The sequence below is a fragment of the Heterocephalus glaber genome, unplaced genomic scaffold (genome assembly GCF_053883595.1).
Source record: "Heterocephalus glaber isolate CG9 unplaced genomic scaffold, H.glaber_assembly_v1.0 deba00001744, whole genome shotgun sequence".
In the NCBI taxonomy this organism is placed as follows: Eukaryota; Metazoa; Chordata; class Mammalia; order Rodentia; family Bathyergidae; genus Heterocephalus; species Heterocephalus glaber.
This window is the reverse complement of record NW_028258450.1, coordinates 2846523-2861898: the sequence shown is the minus strand read 5'-3', so window position 1 is coordinate 2861898 and position 15376 is coordinate 2846523. Positions and strand designations below refer to the sequence as shown.

Sequence of the window (15376 nt, the reverse complement as noted above, 5' to 3'; positions counted from 1 at the left end):
AAAAGTAGAAAGCAGAGGGCCCCGGGGCTAAATGTAACTATCCCAAAGTTGGAATCCATCGCTGAGTCACTGGAGAAACTGCCCTGGCCTCCCGCTCCAGGCCTCAGCCCCTTTCTCTGCCTCCCCCCAGCTATGGTTCTTGAGGGAAACCAGAGGAGGAGTTACTAGAGGTCACTCAGCCTCCACAGCCCCTGGGCGACGGGAGGGCTCGTCTGAACCTGTGACTTATCCTGGGTCCTGCCTCCCCGGCGCTCGAGGATTGAGGTTCCCCAGCCCTTCCCCAGCCCTTCCCCGGCACTGAAAGGATTAAAAGTGCCCTAGAAGGGGGGGGGGGCTGGCTCCTGAGGGGTTAAAACTGGGAGGCGGGAGGGGGGCTGGACTAGGGGGCGGGGTGAGAGGAGGAGGAGGCCTCAGCCGAAAAGAAGTGGCCAGAGAGGCCCAGGGGACAGCTGGGGCCAGGCAGGCATGCGGTCAGGGCTCCGCGGCCTGGACAGGGTCTGCCAGACCCCGTGACAGGAGGACCCCGAGCCTCGGCCCGGGGAGAGGCCATGGTGCTGCCCTTCCGACATGTCAGCCGAGGTACGGCTGAGGCGGCTCCAGCAGCTGGCGCTGGACCCCAGCTTCCTGGGGCTGGAGCCCCTGCTCGACCTTCTCCTGGGCGTCCACCAGGAGCTGGGTGCCTCCGACCTGGCCCAGGACAAGTACGTGGCCAACTTCTTACAGTGGGGTGAGTGTCGGCTTGTGTGGCTCCTGGGCTTGGGGAACAGGACGGGTGTGGAGACATCTTCCCATGAGGCGGCCCAGAGCTTGGACCTGGGTCCTGGGGCAACACATTCCTATGCCCATGTCATCCTGTTGGGACCAAGTAAGGTCCGCAGAGGCCGGGGTAGCTGTAACTCAGCCACAGCAGGGGAGCTTTGGCAGGCTAAGCTGGGCACAGCCACCTGTTTGCCTCCCCATACCCCCTGCCCAAGTCTAGGCTACAGACTTGCTAGTGGCCCAATCTCCTAGGCCTGGACCCCGAATGGGCCCTATGACCCTCTACCCTGATTTTCCAGAGCACAGAGGGACAGCTGCCATGGGTGTGGTTGACAGGTGCTGGGCGCCAGCCTCTTCAGCTGCCCCAACAGGTGCCCATTCACTGGGCGGCTGAGGTGACTCACACAGGCCTGGGGAGAATCAGCTCTACAGATGGGTGCCACCCAGCCCCCTCAGTCCTCACCTGGGAGCAGCTTGGGTTTCTGGGGTGCCCCTTTCTCTGCTCCCCACCCCCGGTCCCTGCCAGCCTGCGTGCATCAGCCATGGTCCCTTCCAGCTCTCTGCCTCCCTAGTGGTCCCAGTTCAGGCCCGCAAGCCCTCCCGCTGACCTAGCTCTGGCAAGGTCTTTCCAGGCCCCGGGAAGGGGACAAGTCGGAGGAGAAGACTTAAATGCTTCAGTGCCAGCTTCCACCTCGGCTGCCCCCACCCAACAGCAGGCCCAGGTCTCAGGCTCCCTGTAGTTTCAACTGACTCCTGACACCCTGCTGCTCTGTCACTTGTCCCTCAGTGTCTTGCTTTTGGTCCCCGTGTGTCCCCGTGCCACTGCCTCCTTTCCCTGCCTTCCCCAGCTCCCTTTTAGCCCATGTCATAGAGACCCATGCGCCATTCCTCCTTCTCCCATTTCATGGATGGGAAAGCAGAGGCCAAGGGACAGGCCACTTGGCCTCTAGAAGACACCTCTCCCCTCCTTTCCTCTGGCCTCAGTGACTCTCCTGGCCTCACTTTTGCAGAGAATGAAGCTGGGCTGTCGGGGTAAACTGAGGCCTGGGGTGGGGGCAGGGCTGCAGCTGTCCTGGAAGGAGCAGTCCTTTTGTGGCCTGAGCTGCATCCTGCGGCCCCTCCCCTGCCAGGCCCGGGGCGGGGGAGGGGGCCTGGGTTCCCGCTGCCTTAAAAGGGCTCAACGTCTTGGCTCTCTCCTCCCTCCCCCATCCTAGGCCCTGGCTGGTTCTTCCCGCCCGCCCACGTTCCAGAACCCCCTGTCTCCATAGCCCACTCCATGTCCTCTCTTCCCTGCCTGCACCATCCTCCTCCATCCTGCCTCCCAAGCCTGTCTTCCTCTACCTCAAGGCCAGGTCTTTCTCTCCCCACTGTCCCCGAGTCTCCAGCCTCCACCTGACCGGTCCCCCTCTGGAACTGTGCACTCCGTGTCCTAGCTGTAGGCTTTTAGCCTCTGCAGCTGATGGTCTCTGCAAGGGAAGCCTCCTGGGGAGAACAGAGAGCCACTCCCAGCAGTGCTCAGGCTGCGTAGTGCTGGCCGAGACTCCAAATCCTCTCTTGGGCCCAAACTCAGTGTTTTCCGAAAAATAAACCACCCGAATCTCACTCTGGAAGCGCTGGGTGCACGGCATTTCTGGGCTGAAACCCAAGACTCGGGAGAAAGGAACTTCAGGGGTGGGAGAGTGGGAGTGGGAGGCCTGAGGCGCAGGGAGGTCTAAGGACCGAGTTTATTCAAGGCCTATTCTGCAGATGTTACTCTTGTCCCATTGGAGCCCTCGTGCCCAATGCCCTATATCTAAAACGGGTTCCTAGGCTTCTTGAGAGGGGAGAAAACTCACATGGTGTTTTTGTGGGAGAGCCTCGGGGAGCAGACAGTCCCAAAGGAAAGTTAAGAAACAGAGAGAAGGGGAGACTGAAGGTCAGGCCCTCATCTCCAGTGTCTGTCCAGTGACCCTCCGTTCTTCCTCTACCCCCACCACACCCAGCGGAGCCCATTGTGGCCAGGCTTAAGGAGATCCGACTGCAGAGGGATGACTTTGAGATTCTGAAAGTAATTGGACGCGGGGCGTTCAGCGAGGTGAGTCCTGAGTGGCCGCGGAGCTGGAACGCTTGTGGAGGCGGGCGGGGCATAGGAGCTGGGGAGGGGCTTAAAATTGATGAATGAGTTAGAACCTGAGGCTGGGCTGGGGGTGGGGCTTGGGCCAATGGGAGTGGTGTGTCCGGGGCGGGGCCACGGCTGGTTAAAGTTTGCGGGGAGTCCAGTCTGGGTGGCTCTTCTGTTTTTCTGGCCACTTCCTTGCTGTTCCCTTGTTTCGCCTTTAGGTAGCGGTGGTGAAGATGAAGCAGACGGGCCAGGTGTACGCCATGAAGATCATGAATAAGTGGGACATGCTGAAGAGAGGCGAGGTGAGGCCTGGGCTGGGTGTGGTGGAGCTGGGGATCTGCTCCTCTCACCTTCTTCAGCTCCTCCACTGCTGTGCAGGTGTCGTGCTTCCGCGAAGAGAGGGACGTGTTGGTGAACGGCGACCGCCGTTGGATCACGCAGCTGCACTTCGCCTTCCAGGACGAGAACTACCTGGTGAGCTCCTGGCCCGGTGACTAGGAAGGCTGCCCCCCGCCCCCGACCTTAACACGGCCGGGGTAGAGAGAGGAAGTTGTAAGTTTGGATTAGCTGCCCCCAAATGCCTGCATGGGACTCTGTGTGTTGGCAGGATCTGTCTCAGGTAGAGGAGGGGTCATTTAAAAAAATCTAGAATGGGGAGGTGATGCACTTTACTGCTGTTTTTTTGGCTGATTCCGGGGTCTCTTATGCGAAGATCCCTCTGTTGGAGGAAGCTCTTAACTGGAACGGGGGAGCTTTCTCGCGTGTGCGGGCCACTGCTTGGGCAGAGCATCTGGGGTCTATCCTCTAGGTGTTGGGAGGTCTCTGGGTTCTATTTTCCCCTGGATGTCTCGAAGGGACTGAGTCTCTGTCCAGTGACATCCCGGGAGAGGCGTCTTTAGGGAGAATCTCTGATTGGGCCTTGAAGCTCTCACGGCTCTCTCGGGTACCAGACTGCGGGGCCTCTGCCCAGGGATGGGGCGTCTCTCTCTCTCTGGGAGTCTCTGCCCTTGGTGATCAGCGATGGGCGCCTAGGGAGGCTACTGACCCCAATGACACGCCCCTCCCAGTACCTGGTCATGGAATACTACGTGGGCGGGGACCTGCTAACGCTGCTGAGCAAGTTTGGGGAGCGGATCCCGGCCGAGATGGCGCGCTTCTACCTGGCCGAGATTGTCATGGCCATAGACTCAGTGCACCGGCTGGGCTATGTGCACAGGTGGGCGCGGCAGGGGCTGAGGGGCGGGGCAGGGGCGGGGCCCAGAGAGGGATAGCGGCGCGTGCCTGGGATAAGTGCCTCAGAGGCTGGAGCCCGGAGGGAACAGGACCTAGAGAAGGAGCACGTTGGTTGGGACCCCCGGAAGCGAGGGCTCGGTGTGAGGTCCAGAATGGTAGAATCCCCGCAGGGGCTGAACTGTTCAGAGGGGCAAAGCCTGACCGGATAGTGCTCTGGGGGCTCACTCATTCCTCCCGTCTTCACTCCTCGCAGGGACATCAAACCAGATAACATCCTGCTGGACCGCTGCGGCCACATCCGCCTGGCGGACTTTGGCTCCTGCCTAAAGCTGCGGGAGGATGGAACGGTGAGCCGCGAGAGGGCAAGTGGGTGCGGTGTGGGGCGGGGCTCGACCTAAAAGGGGAGCGAGGTCCAGAAGCTGGTCCTGGGCTTCGAGGTGAGGGGGAGGAGTTATTGGAGGCGTGGCCAGGAGGGCCGGGCTGGAGCCCAGCTCTGGTCCTGTCCGTGCAGGTGCGGTCGTTGGTGGCTGTGGGCACCCCGGACTACTTGTCTCCTGAGATCCTGCAGGCTGTGGGCGGCGGACCTGGGACAGGCAGCTACGGGCCAGAGTGTGACTGGTGGGCGCTGGGTGTGTTCGCCTACGAAATGTTCTATGGTCAGACGCCCTTCTACGCGGACTCCACGGCTGAGACCTACGGCAAAATCGTGCACTACAAGGTGAGCGCAGGCCCCAGGAGCCTGTCCGTCTCCGCAGGGCACCCAGGCCGACCTCTCTGTCCCTCTTCCTTTCGAGCAGGAGCACCTGTCTTTGCCGCTTGCAGACATGGGGGTCCCCGAGGAGGCTCGGGACCTCATCCAGGGGCTGCTGTGTCCCCCGGAAATTCGGTTGGGCCGGGATGGAGCGGAGGATTTCCGGAAGCATCCTTTCTTCTTTGGCCTAGACTGGGAAGGTCTTCGTGACAGCGTGCCCCCTTTCACACCGGACTTCGAGGGTGCCACCGACACATGCAACTTCGATGTGGTGGAGGATGGGCTCACTGCCATGGTGAGCGGGGGCGGGGTAGGTACCTGCGGCTCCTGCTCGGCTGAGGGAACCTGCCCACCCCTCCGTCTCCCCGATGATGGTCCGCCTCGCTTTCATTCCCTAGAGCACCCAGTGCAGGCCCAGTGTGACCTGACTCAGTACAGCCGGGAGCCTGGGAGGCCCCAGAGTGAACTGGGCTGAGAGGGGTTGGTGGGGCTCTTGACCCGGAAGTTGCTGGGGGGCTTCCTGCAGGAGCAGTGTCTAAGCCTTCCCTCTTCCCGTAGCAAGCTCTCCTGGAATGCCTTTGGGCTGGGCAGTTAGGGGACACAGCACTGACCAAGTCAGCCCTGGTCTCTGTGACACCTGATCCACCTACAGTCTAAGGAAGGAATAATAACCCCGGGGCATGATGGTGCTCACCTGTAATCCCAGCACTCTGGGAGGCTGAGGCAGTAGGAGTGCAAGTTTGAGCCCAGCCTGGGCAAGTGAGACCCCGTGAAACCTCACGGTGAGAATCTGTCTCAAAAAAAAAAAAAAAAAAAAAAAAAAAAAATGGGCTGACAACGTCACTCATTTTGAAGGGCCTGGGTTCAAGAGTAATTTTAGTCTACCAAGGACCCTGAGGACATGCAATAGAATACACTAAAAAGGGCTTGGGGTTTAGCTCAGTGGTTTAACAAGGACCTGAGTTTGATCCCCCGTACCAAAAAACAAAAAACAAAACACTAAAAAATGATGGAGGAGCCATTTTATTTATTTATTTGTTTGTTTGCTTTGTTGAGAGAGTCTCAGCGTGTAGTTCAGGCTGGCCTTGAACTCACTGTGTAGCCCAAGCTGGCCTTGAACTCATGGTGATCCTCCTGCCTCAGCCTCCTGAGTGCTGGGATTACAAGGTGCACCACCATACCTGGCTAGAGGGGCTATTTTAGATGATCCCTGAGCTGGGGTGGGTTGGAGGGGCATTTAAGCCAGGACCAGAAAGCTGACAGCTGCTGGTCACATCTGTATGTCTTGTGTAGGAGACACTGTCGGACATGCAGGAAGGCATACCACTGGGGGTGCACCTGCCTTTTGTGGGCTTCTCCTACTCCTGCTTGGCCCTCAGGTAAGCAGCCCTGTGTGGAGGCTCCGGGGCAGCCAGGAGGTCTGCAGGGTCAGTCTTGGGGTTGAGCGCTCTTAGGGACCCATAGATTCAATTATAAATTCAATTGTGGATTGAACCGTAAACCCTCAGATCCCCAGCTTTGGCCTTCGAGAATCTTGCAGCTATTGACTTTTACATTTCAAGTGCACAGAGTCATGGGGCCTCAGAATCTTAGTAAATGAGTTTAGACTTTTTTTTTTTTTTTGGTACTGGGGATCAAACTCAGGACCTTGCACTTGTGAGGCAGGGGGCAGAACCACTGAGCTAAATCCCTGGCCCAAGTTTAGACTTTTATAATCAATTTTAACACAAGCTCATTAAATCACTCATCTACCAATAAAACCTTTTAAAAACATCAGGGGGCCGGGGATTTAGCTCAGTGGTTCCTCCTCCTGCCTCACAACTGCAAGGTCCCGAGTTTGATCACTGGTACCAGAAACAAAAACAAAACAAAACAAAAATCAGTTATACAAAAAAGATAATGTTTAATTAGAAAACATGGATAAGGAGAAGGATAAACAGGTCCTGGGGACCTTCCCATATGTAGGACTGCTGTGTTGGAAGGGACACCACTTTTATTGCAATTTCATACTCCTAGGGAGTGTCTGGCCCCTCTCAGCCATGGGGTATAAAGGGTATCCTGATCTAGAGTCACAAGTTTTAGGATCCTACATCCAGTCTTTTTTTTTTTTTTTTTTCCAGATAGGGTCTCATTGTGTAGTCCAGGCTGGCCTTGAACTCACTATGTAGCCCAGGCTGGCCTCAAATTCACGGCAGTCCTCCTGTCTTAGCCTCCTAGTGCTGGGATTACAAGTTCAGAAGATTTAAGACTTCTTTGAGCTGGGTGTGGTGGCATTTACCTGTAATCCCAGCATTCTGGGAGGCTGAGGAGGGGGATCATAATTTTTTTTTTCTGGTACCAGGAACCGAACTTAGGACCTTGTACTTGCCAGGCAGGTGTGGTGCCACTGAGCTAAATCCCCGCCCTGGGAGATCATAATTTTGAGCCCAGTCTGGGCAACTTAGTGACTTAGAGAGACCCTGTCTCAAAATAAAAACTAAAAAAAAAAAAATGTCTGGAGCTGTAGCTCAGTGTGAAGGCCCTGGGTTCAATCCCAGTAACACACACACACACACACACACACACACACGCACAGAGGCAGAAAAAACCTCACATCTTTGGAGGTTTCTAGAGCTGGGCAGGGTCTCCCTCATCAGGTCCCACTCTCTGTTCTGAAGCCCAAAGGAGAGGGGCATGAACAGGTGATGTCAAGAAGACCAGAAGATCTGGTACCAAAAAAAAAAGACCAAAAGAGGGCTTGAGATTTAGCTCAGTGGTTTCAGTGCCTGCTGTACAAGGGCAAGGACCTGAGTTTGATCCCCAGTACAACAAAACAAACAAACAAACAAAAACAAGACCAGAAGACCTAAAAGACGGGTGTCTGGGCCTCAAGTTTCCACAGACAGGGCAGCTCCCAGGTGTTTTCTAGCCAGAAGAGGGCCTGCCACCCAACCTGGCAACTGGTCTTGCCCCTGTCCCTCCTAACAGTGGGATCTTGGGGGCCACTGCCCCCTACCCACAGGCTCAGGAGGCCTGGATGGCCAGGCACCTTCTGGTGTGGCTCTGGCTCTCCCTTTCTCCTTTCTTTCCCCAGGGACAATGAGGTCCCAGACCCCACACCCATGGAACTGGAGGCCCAGCAGTTGCCTGAGCCACATGTGCAAGTGCCCAGTGTGGAGCCCACAGTGTACCCACCAGAAGAAACAGTGAGTAGGTGGAGGAGAGGGCTGGCCAGGGACAGATAGGAGAGAAAGGCAGGGCTTCCTGGGTGTCGCATGCTGGGCAGTGGTAAGCCCTCTGCAAGGACACTGGACAGAAGTAGCCAGAAAAGGAGGGAGATGAGGCTTCTTCAGGCAAGGCCTGGTCACCACAAGGAATGGGAGTGGGCCACACAGTAGTAACACCGGAGCCAGCCACAGGGAGGAAAGAGGCCTGTGGCCGGTGGAGAAGCTCAGGGCAGAGGCCCAGAAGTGGACGCTGCTTTGATCTTCAAGTAACAGCAGAGTCCTATGTTATTGGATAAGGGGAGGGGAAGCCACAGCAATCAGCAGGAGGCAAACTGAGCAAGGGCTCTTGGTAAAACAGGCCGTCCTGAGCTTGGGGAGCTGGGGTGGGGGGGCAAGTCACAGGGGTTCCTGTGTGGACAGGAGGGGACCAGACTAAAGCCTGGAGACGGGGGAGGGGCCTCCCTGGCTCCCACATGAGCTGTGGCGGGGGTGTGGACAAGCCCTAGTGCTCCAAGGACCCAGGCGACCCTAAACCAGGTCCTCACACACAGGCTGAAGTGCCAGATCCACCAGCTGTCCCTGCAGCAGAGGAGACAGCGGCAGGGGAGGAGGTGACACTGCGGGAGCTCCAGGAAGCCCTGGAGGAGGAGGTTCGCACCAGGCAGAGCCTGAGCCGGGAGCTGGAGGCCATCCGCACCACCAACCAGAGCTTCGCCAGGTCGGGTCGGGCGCGGGGCCCCCTGGTGCCCTTGCAGCCCCCTCTCGCTCAGACTCCTGGGGTCACTCTTGTGTCGCCTCGCAGTCAGCTACTCGAGGCTGAAGCCCGGAACCGAGACCTAGAGGCGCATGTTCGGCAGCTACAGGAGCGGATGGAGCTGCTGCAGGCCCCGGGAGCCGCAGGCGAGTCCCCCGCCACCCTGCTCCCCCGGGTGCAGAGCCTGTGTGCGACACCGTGGGAGGGCAGGGGCCCAGGCTGGGGCACGCCGCACCACCGCCCTCCTCCGCCCCTCCACGCGCCATCTGCCTCTCTTCTCCTTCCAGCTGTCACGGGGGTCCCCAGTCCCCGGGCCACGGATGCACTTTCCCATGTAAGACCCCTTTCTTTCCCCTGCCTCAGGCCTGCTACCCCCTCCCTGTCTCCTCGTCCAGATTTAGGGTTCACCCTACTTCTTTGGGGCTCCAGAAGGCAGACGCCATTCAGCCCCACATCGATCAGATTCTCCTCGGTTCAGGGCTTTCAACGGATCCTTTTCGGATCCTCAGAGATTCCCTTCCTGGCCTCGATTCCCCTTGCTGCCCTTCGCCCCCCGCCGTGGGCGGCTGGGCTAGTTTGGGCTCCGATCCGGTCACCTGTCCCTTCTCTCTCCAGCTAGATGGCCCCCCGGCCGTGGCTCTGGGCCAGTGCCCGCTGGTGGGGCCAGGCCCCATGCTCCGCCGCCACCTGCTGCTCCCTGCCAGGGTACGTCCCACGCCCGCCGCGCCCCGGCCTAGCATCGCGCACCTCCGGGCAGCCACAGCTTAATAGCGCCTCTGCTGGGCCCAGCCCACTGCGGGGAGGGAGGGTGCTCGGGCAGCCAATCACCGCGGGCCGCTAGGAAGCAGCCAATGAGGGGTCCGACGGAATTTCAGGCTTGCTGGCCGACCCTCCGCTGTGAGGGGCGGGCGCGGGTGGGGGATTGTGGGTCCATCTATGGATGTAGGCAGATGACTCCCAGGAGCCAATCTGGGGCCCGCTGGCCGTGTGCTGACCCCGCCCTCTCGCCTGCAGGTCCCTAGGCCTGGCCTATCCGAGGCGTGTAGCCTGCTCCTGTTCGCCGCTGTTCTGGTTTGTGCCACCGCCCTGGGCTGCTTTGGGTTGGTGGCCCACGCGGGCCATCTCACCCCAGCCTGGCGTTGCCCGGGAGCAGCCTTCGCCCCCTGAACCCTAGAACCCCAGACCGTCCTCGACTCAGGCCCAATTGGAGGGTTGAGCGACCCGGGGACCGTAGAAGACGCTCCCACCGCGTCCCCGCCTACCCACTTGGCGCGTGAGTCCGCGCCCAGCTCCGATCCCGTGATCCGGGCCCGCCCCCTGGCGGCCGGGGAAGGAGGAGCGGGTTTGTGGCCAGCGAACGGGCTCGCGCGGGTCTGAGGCTCTGCCGTGGATGGGCGAACTGGGTCCTAAGGAGGCATCAGGGCGGGCGCAGCCACCCGATCGTCACCCTACACACACCCACCCACCATCGGCTTGCAAACCACAAATCCCCCTAGCGGGGGGGACGAGCTATTCCTGAGGCTAACGTTCAGGGCGGCCTCCGCCTGCTCCGGGGGATCTTGTGCTTTTGCCAGCCCTGCTTTTTCGGGGACTCCTGCGGTCCCTTTCTCACACTGCTCTCGGAGCCGCAACCGGCTCCCTCGGCCTCCGTGGCTTGAATATTTATTGACCCTGTCCTCCGACCCACTGACAGGCTCCCGGACCCCATCACCCTAATCCACGTTTTGGATGCACTGAGACTCGACATTCCTCAGTATTTATTGTCTGTCCCCACCTAGAACCCCACCCCCGACCCTCGAGAATAAAAGGCTCGGTAGTCTCTCCAAAGCTCCAGCCTCCGGGGTGTCTCTCTGTAAGCGTGGTGGGGAGGAGGCTGCCAGTGCACCAATCAGGAGGCGAATGCGATTGGCCAATGGCCTGTTGGGCAGCTAGCGGGACGCAAAGCGGGCGAATCACAGTAGGAGGAGGAAAAGATGGGGGCGGGGATTCACCATCTGGCCAATAGGAGAGGGAGGGCCAGCCCATCGGGAGGCACCGCCCCCACCCAGCTGTGGCCCAGCTGTGCCACTGGAGCGTCCAGACGAAGGGGGCTGGGCAGACAGCGCACCCCGCCATCCTCCTTGTACTGCGCCTGCGCAGGCCACGCGCATCCGCTCCCGGGACTCACGCTCAAGAAAAGTTGCTGCAAACTTTCTAGCCAGTTTCCCCCTCCCCTCCTCCCTGCCAGACCCGCCCCCCTGTGGAGCCGGGAATTCCGAGGGGCGGAGCGCGCGCCGAGATGGGGAGTGGGAGGGGGCCCTCTGAGGACCCTGGAGACGGAGGCGTGCAGCAGCTCAGTCTCTGGGCGGAGGTGGCTTCGCGCCCTTAGGCCTCCTGGACGGCCCGTTACCTTCTCTGTGGTCCCGATGGGGAAATTGAGGCCCTAAGCCAGAGGCACACGCGGGGGGAAGCAGAAAGCGCGGCTAGAGGCGGAGGGAAAACAAAGGGAGAATCCAGGACAGACGGGGAGGGGGACGGACACACAGAGACACAGGGACAGAGGCCCGAGTGGAGCGCTGGGTCAGGCCTTCGGAGGGGGGGACTGGGCAGCGGGGTGGGGGTGGGGGAGGGGGCTGGGGAAAGCCCGAGGGAGGAGGAGGAGAAGGAGGGAGGAACTTCCCAAAGTTGCAAAACATGGCTACCTTGCCTGCTGAGCCGAGCGCTGGGCCGGCGGCCGGGGGGAAGGCGGTGGCGGCGGCAACCGAAGAGGAGGAGGAGGAAGCACGCCAGCTCTTGCAGACTTTGCAGGCGGCCGAGGGTGAGGCGGCGGCGGCGGCCGGGGCCGGGGCGGGCGAAGCGGCTGCGGGAGCGGAGGACTCGGGGTCCCCGGGCGTCCCCGGGTCACCCCCCGAGGCCGCTGCCGAGCCGCCCTCGGGCCTCCGCTTCTCGCCAGAGCAGGTGGCGTGCGTGTGCGAGGCGCTGCTGCAGGCGGGCCACGCCGGCCGCTTGAGCCGCTTCCTGGGCGCGCTGCCCCCGGCCGAGCGCCTACGTGGCAGCGACCCGGTGCTGCGCGCGCGGGCCCTGGTGGCCTTCCAGAGGGGCGAGTACGCCGAGCTCTACCGGCTCCTCGAGAGCCGGCCCTTCCCCGCCGCCCACCACGCCTTCCTGCAGGACCTCTACCTGCGCGCGCGCTACCATGAGGCTGAGCGGGCCCGCGGCCGCGCGCTGGGCGCAGTGGACAAATACCGACTGCGCAAGAAGTTCCCGCTGCCCAAGACCATCTGGGACGGCGAGGAGACCGTCTACTGCTTCAAGGAGCGCTCCCGCGCCGCGCTCAAGGCCTGCTACCGCGGCAACCGCTACCCGACCCCGGACGAGAAGCGCCGCCTGGCCACGCTCACCGGCCTCTCGCTCACGCAGGTCAGCAACTGGTTCAAGAACCGGCGACAGCGCGACCGAACCGGGGCTGGCGGCGGCGCTCCCTGCAAGAGGTGAGGGGACCCGGGCGGCGCACGTCCTGCCTTTCCGGGGACCGGACACCGCCTCTCACACCCTCGAGCCCGCGGGGCTTGGGGACCGAGCGAGGTGTTCAGGCTTCCCCTGGGCTCTGTCCCTGGGTCACCTGGCCGGCAAGGCAGTGTGAGCTCCATCTCAAACCCGTCTGTGTCCCGGACCCACGGTGGGGGTCGACAGTGAGAATGTGGGGGCCATGGAAAGGGTTTGGAAGGGCCTTTCCCACCGCACCCCGGGTAGCGGCCGCAGTCTGGGGCCCTGGGCGGCTCAGCCGCTGCCCGACTGTTACTCCTCCCCACCCCCACACCCCCTCGGCCAGGACAGCGTGGTCCGTCGCCTGCCTTTGTTGTGAAACGTGAACCTTCCCTGCTCCGGTTTCCCTGTAACCCAAGCCCTTCCCCTCCCACATAGTGCGGCCCGGCCTCTGGGCCTCTCGAGCTGCTCCCTTCTCTGACGCCTCTGGAGTCGGACTCGGGGAACTGAGCGGGCGCCACCACCTCTCTCCTGGCCACACGCCTTCGGGCCCCGGGGGACTCCGGGCAGTTACAGGGCAGCCCGGGTGCTCGTTGGCAGGCCGAGGGAGAGCAGGGGCTCCTCTCTGCGCGTCGTGCCAGCTTTAACTCTCCGCAGCGCTGTCAGTCAACCCTGGACTTGTAGAGCAACACGGGGCCCTTGGGCGATCTTAGGAGGTTCTGTGACCCCTGACATCGGCCTCAAAAGCTTGGGGGGCACGTGGGTGGTAGTGGTCTGCCTCTGCCCCTGGGGGAGGGCAGCTTTCAGGACCACAGCCTAACAACCCTTTCTCCACCAGTGAGTCTGATGGGAACCCCACTACTGAAGATGAGTCCAGCCGAAGTCCTGAGGACCTGGAGAGTGGAGTGGCCACCGTGGCTGCTGAGGCCCCCACCCAGAGCTCCATATTCTTGGGGGGGCCCACTCCTCCAGCTCCATGCCCTGCCTCCTCCTCCATCCTGGTGAACGGGAGCTTCCTGGCTGCCAGTAGCTCCCCGACAGTGCTCCTCAACGGCAGCCCTGTCATCATCAACAGCTTGGCCCTGGGCGAGGCCTCCAGCTTGGGCCCCCTGCTGCTGACAGGCGGAGGGGCCGCCCCTCCTCCACAGCCCAGTCCCCAGGGCACCAGCGAAGCCAAGACCTCCCTGGTCTTGGACCCTCAGACCGGTGAGGTTCGGCTGGAAGAGGCTCCATCTGAGGTCCCTGAGACCAAAGGGGCCCAGGTGGCTGCTTCATTGCCCACTGGAGAGGAGGTCTCAGGGCCCCTGCCCCAAGTGGTACCTGGCCCCCCATCTGCAGCCAACTTCTCTCTGCCCCCAGGACCAGTGCCCACGGTGGCTGCCCCCCAGGTGGTGCCACTGTCTCCACCCCCTGGGTATCCCACAGGCCTGGGTGCCACTTCCCCACTGTTGAACCTGCCCCAGGTGGTGCCTACTTCCCAGGTGGTGACCCTGCCCCAGGCCATGGGGCCACTGCAGCTGTTGGCAGCTGGCCCAGGCAGCCCTGTGAAGGTGGCAGCTGCAGCGGGCCCTGCCAATGTGCACCTGATAAACTCTGGGGTGGGCGTGACTGCCCTACAGCTGCCTTCGGCCACTGCCCCAGGTACCTCCTCCTTCCTCCCTCAGGCCTCTGGGAGGAGCTAGGGGAGGGGAAACAATCTTTGGCATGTCCCTGTGCCCTCTGTGCCAGGCTTAGCATCACTTGGCTTCACCCTGAGGGGCTCCACTTGCTGCTTCTGGTCCTGACTATCTCCTCTCCCCACAGGAAACTTCCTCCTGGCCAACCCTGTATCCGGCAGCCCCATTGTCACAGGTGTGGCAGTGCAGCAGGGGAAGATCATCCTCACTGCCACCTTCCCCACTAGCATGCTGGTTTCCCAGGTCCTGCCACCAGCCCCCAGCCTGGCCCTTCCCCTGAAGCCAGAGACGACAATCTCCGTCCCTGAAGGAGCCCTCCCGGTGGTCCCCAGCCCCGCACTCCCAGAGGCCCATGCCTTGGGCACACTTTCTGCTCAGGTGCCGCCACCACCCACTGTGGCCACCTCTGTGGCCAGCCTGCCTTTCTCCTCGGAGTCCTCCAGCCTCCTGCCCAGCTTCCCAGCACCTCCGGCAGAGGGTCTGATGCTGTCACCTGCAGCTGTGCCTGTCTGGTCAGCAGGGCTAGAACTGAGCACAGGAGCAGAGGGACTGCTAGATGCAGAAAAGGGGCTGGAGACACAGGTCCCCCATGCTGTGCTGAGGCTGCCGGGCCCTGACCCCGAGGGGCTGCTCCTAGGGGCCAACGCAGCGGCCGAGGTTGACGAGGGGCTAGAAGCAGAGGCCAAGGTTCTGACTCAGCTGCAGTCAGTGCCTGTAGAGGAGCCCTTGGAACTGTGACCAGCCAGCCTCACTCATGCCTCTCCTGACAATGGTGCTCAAGATGCAGGGACAGATGGGGGAGAAGGGACTCTTCAGAAAGACACTTGTCATGACCTGAAGGTCCCTCCACACTACATCCTTCCAGCCCGGGGAACCTCTCCAAGTCCTAGAGGTACCAGGGGGATTTGCCCCTGAATGGGGCACTGTCCTTCTCTGGGTGGGAGGACTTCTGTTACAACCCTCTCCTGCCCTGCCCTGCTATATAAAGGGGACCTGGGGTCCCGACTCAGGGGCTCTGCCCTCCACCTGGTACTTGGCTATGAGCTGCAGACCTGCCAGATGGCCCTCGATCCTAACACTATTAATAGCTCTGCTGATAGCGGTATGCTCGGAACTGCTTGGAATCTAGGGTGGAGAATGGAGTCCTGGGTCCAAGGACTGAAACCTTCCCAGCTTGGCCCTCCTGGGAGGGCAGGGTCTTTCCTTGGTACCCTGGACTCGAGCCCCCATGATCACCTCCAGCCCCAGACCAAAGATGGCCTCACTCCTGAGGCAACCCTGACCCCTGTGTCTAGTTTGTATCCTAAATCTCTATTTTTCTAGGACATGTTATGCCTCCATTTCAATTAAAGGTAACAGACAACAGAACTGCCGGGAGTGGGGCTCACTTTGCAAAGGTTTGCCTGAAAGAAAACTGAAGGACAGAAGCCC

The 15376-nt window shown here is 61.0% G+C and overlaps 2 protein-coding genes and 1 long non-coding RNA gene across 18 annotated transcripts; 2 read left to right on the top strand and 1 right to left on the bottom strand.

Moving 5' to 3' along the window:
- Nucleotides 1-390: 390 nt before the first annotated feature.
- Nucleotides 391-10631, top strand: Dmpk (DM1 protein kinase). 15 transcript variants are annotated; one of them, XM_021246178.2, is made up of 15 exons: nucleotides 393-727; nucleotides 2742-2833; nucleotides 3079-3162; nucleotides 3239-3334; nucleotides 3928-4076; nucleotides 4347-4440; nucleotides 4605-4811; nucleotides 4891-5139; nucleotides 6138-6223; nucleotides 7918-8029; nucleotides 8602-8768; nucleotides 8853-8950; nucleotides 9092-9138; nucleotides 9424-9509; nucleotides 9819-10631. In XM_021246178.2, the coding sequence occupies exons 1-15, from the start codon at nucleotides 568-570 to the stop codon at nucleotides 9976-9978; spliced, it is 1887 nt and encodes a 628-aa protein (XP_021101837.1). In that variant the 5' UTR covers nucleotides 393-567; the 3' UTR covers nucleotides 9979-10631. The 15 variants fall into 15 exon arrangements, 11 of the variants coding, with proteins under 11 accessions (XP_004867187.1, XP_004867188.1, XP_021101837.1 ...); XM_021246179.2 differs by having other exon boundaries at nucleotides 9420-9509; XM_021246176.2 differs by having other exon boundaries at nucleotides 4891-5154.
- LOC110346098 (uncharacterized) lies at nucleotides 6724-11622 on the bottom strand. The gene is made up of 2 exons (XR_002389929.2): nucleotides 11486-11622; nucleotides 6724-10732 (listed from the first exon to the last, which is right to left on the bottom strand). It is a non-coding gene; the product is annotated as an uncharacterized LOC110346098 (long non-coding RNA).
- Nucleotides 11407-15313, top strand: Six5 (SIX homeobox 5). 2 transcript variants are annotated; one of them, XM_021246171.2, is made up of 4 exons: nucleotides 11407-12274; nucleotides 13108-13475; nucleotides 13629-13910; nucleotides 14073-15313. In XM_021246171.2, the coding sequence occupies exons 1-4, from the start codon at nucleotides 11478-11480 to the stop codon at nucleotides 14681-14683; spliced, it is 2058 nt and encodes a 685-aa protein (XP_021101830.1). In that variant the 5' UTR covers nucleotides 11407-11477; the 3' UTR covers nucleotides 14684-15313. The 2 variants fall into 2 exon arrangements, with proteins under 2 accessions (XP_021101830.1, XP_004867193.1); XM_004867136.3 differs by having other exon boundaries at nucleotides 13108-13910.
- Nucleotides 15314-15376: the final 63 nt, after the last annotated feature.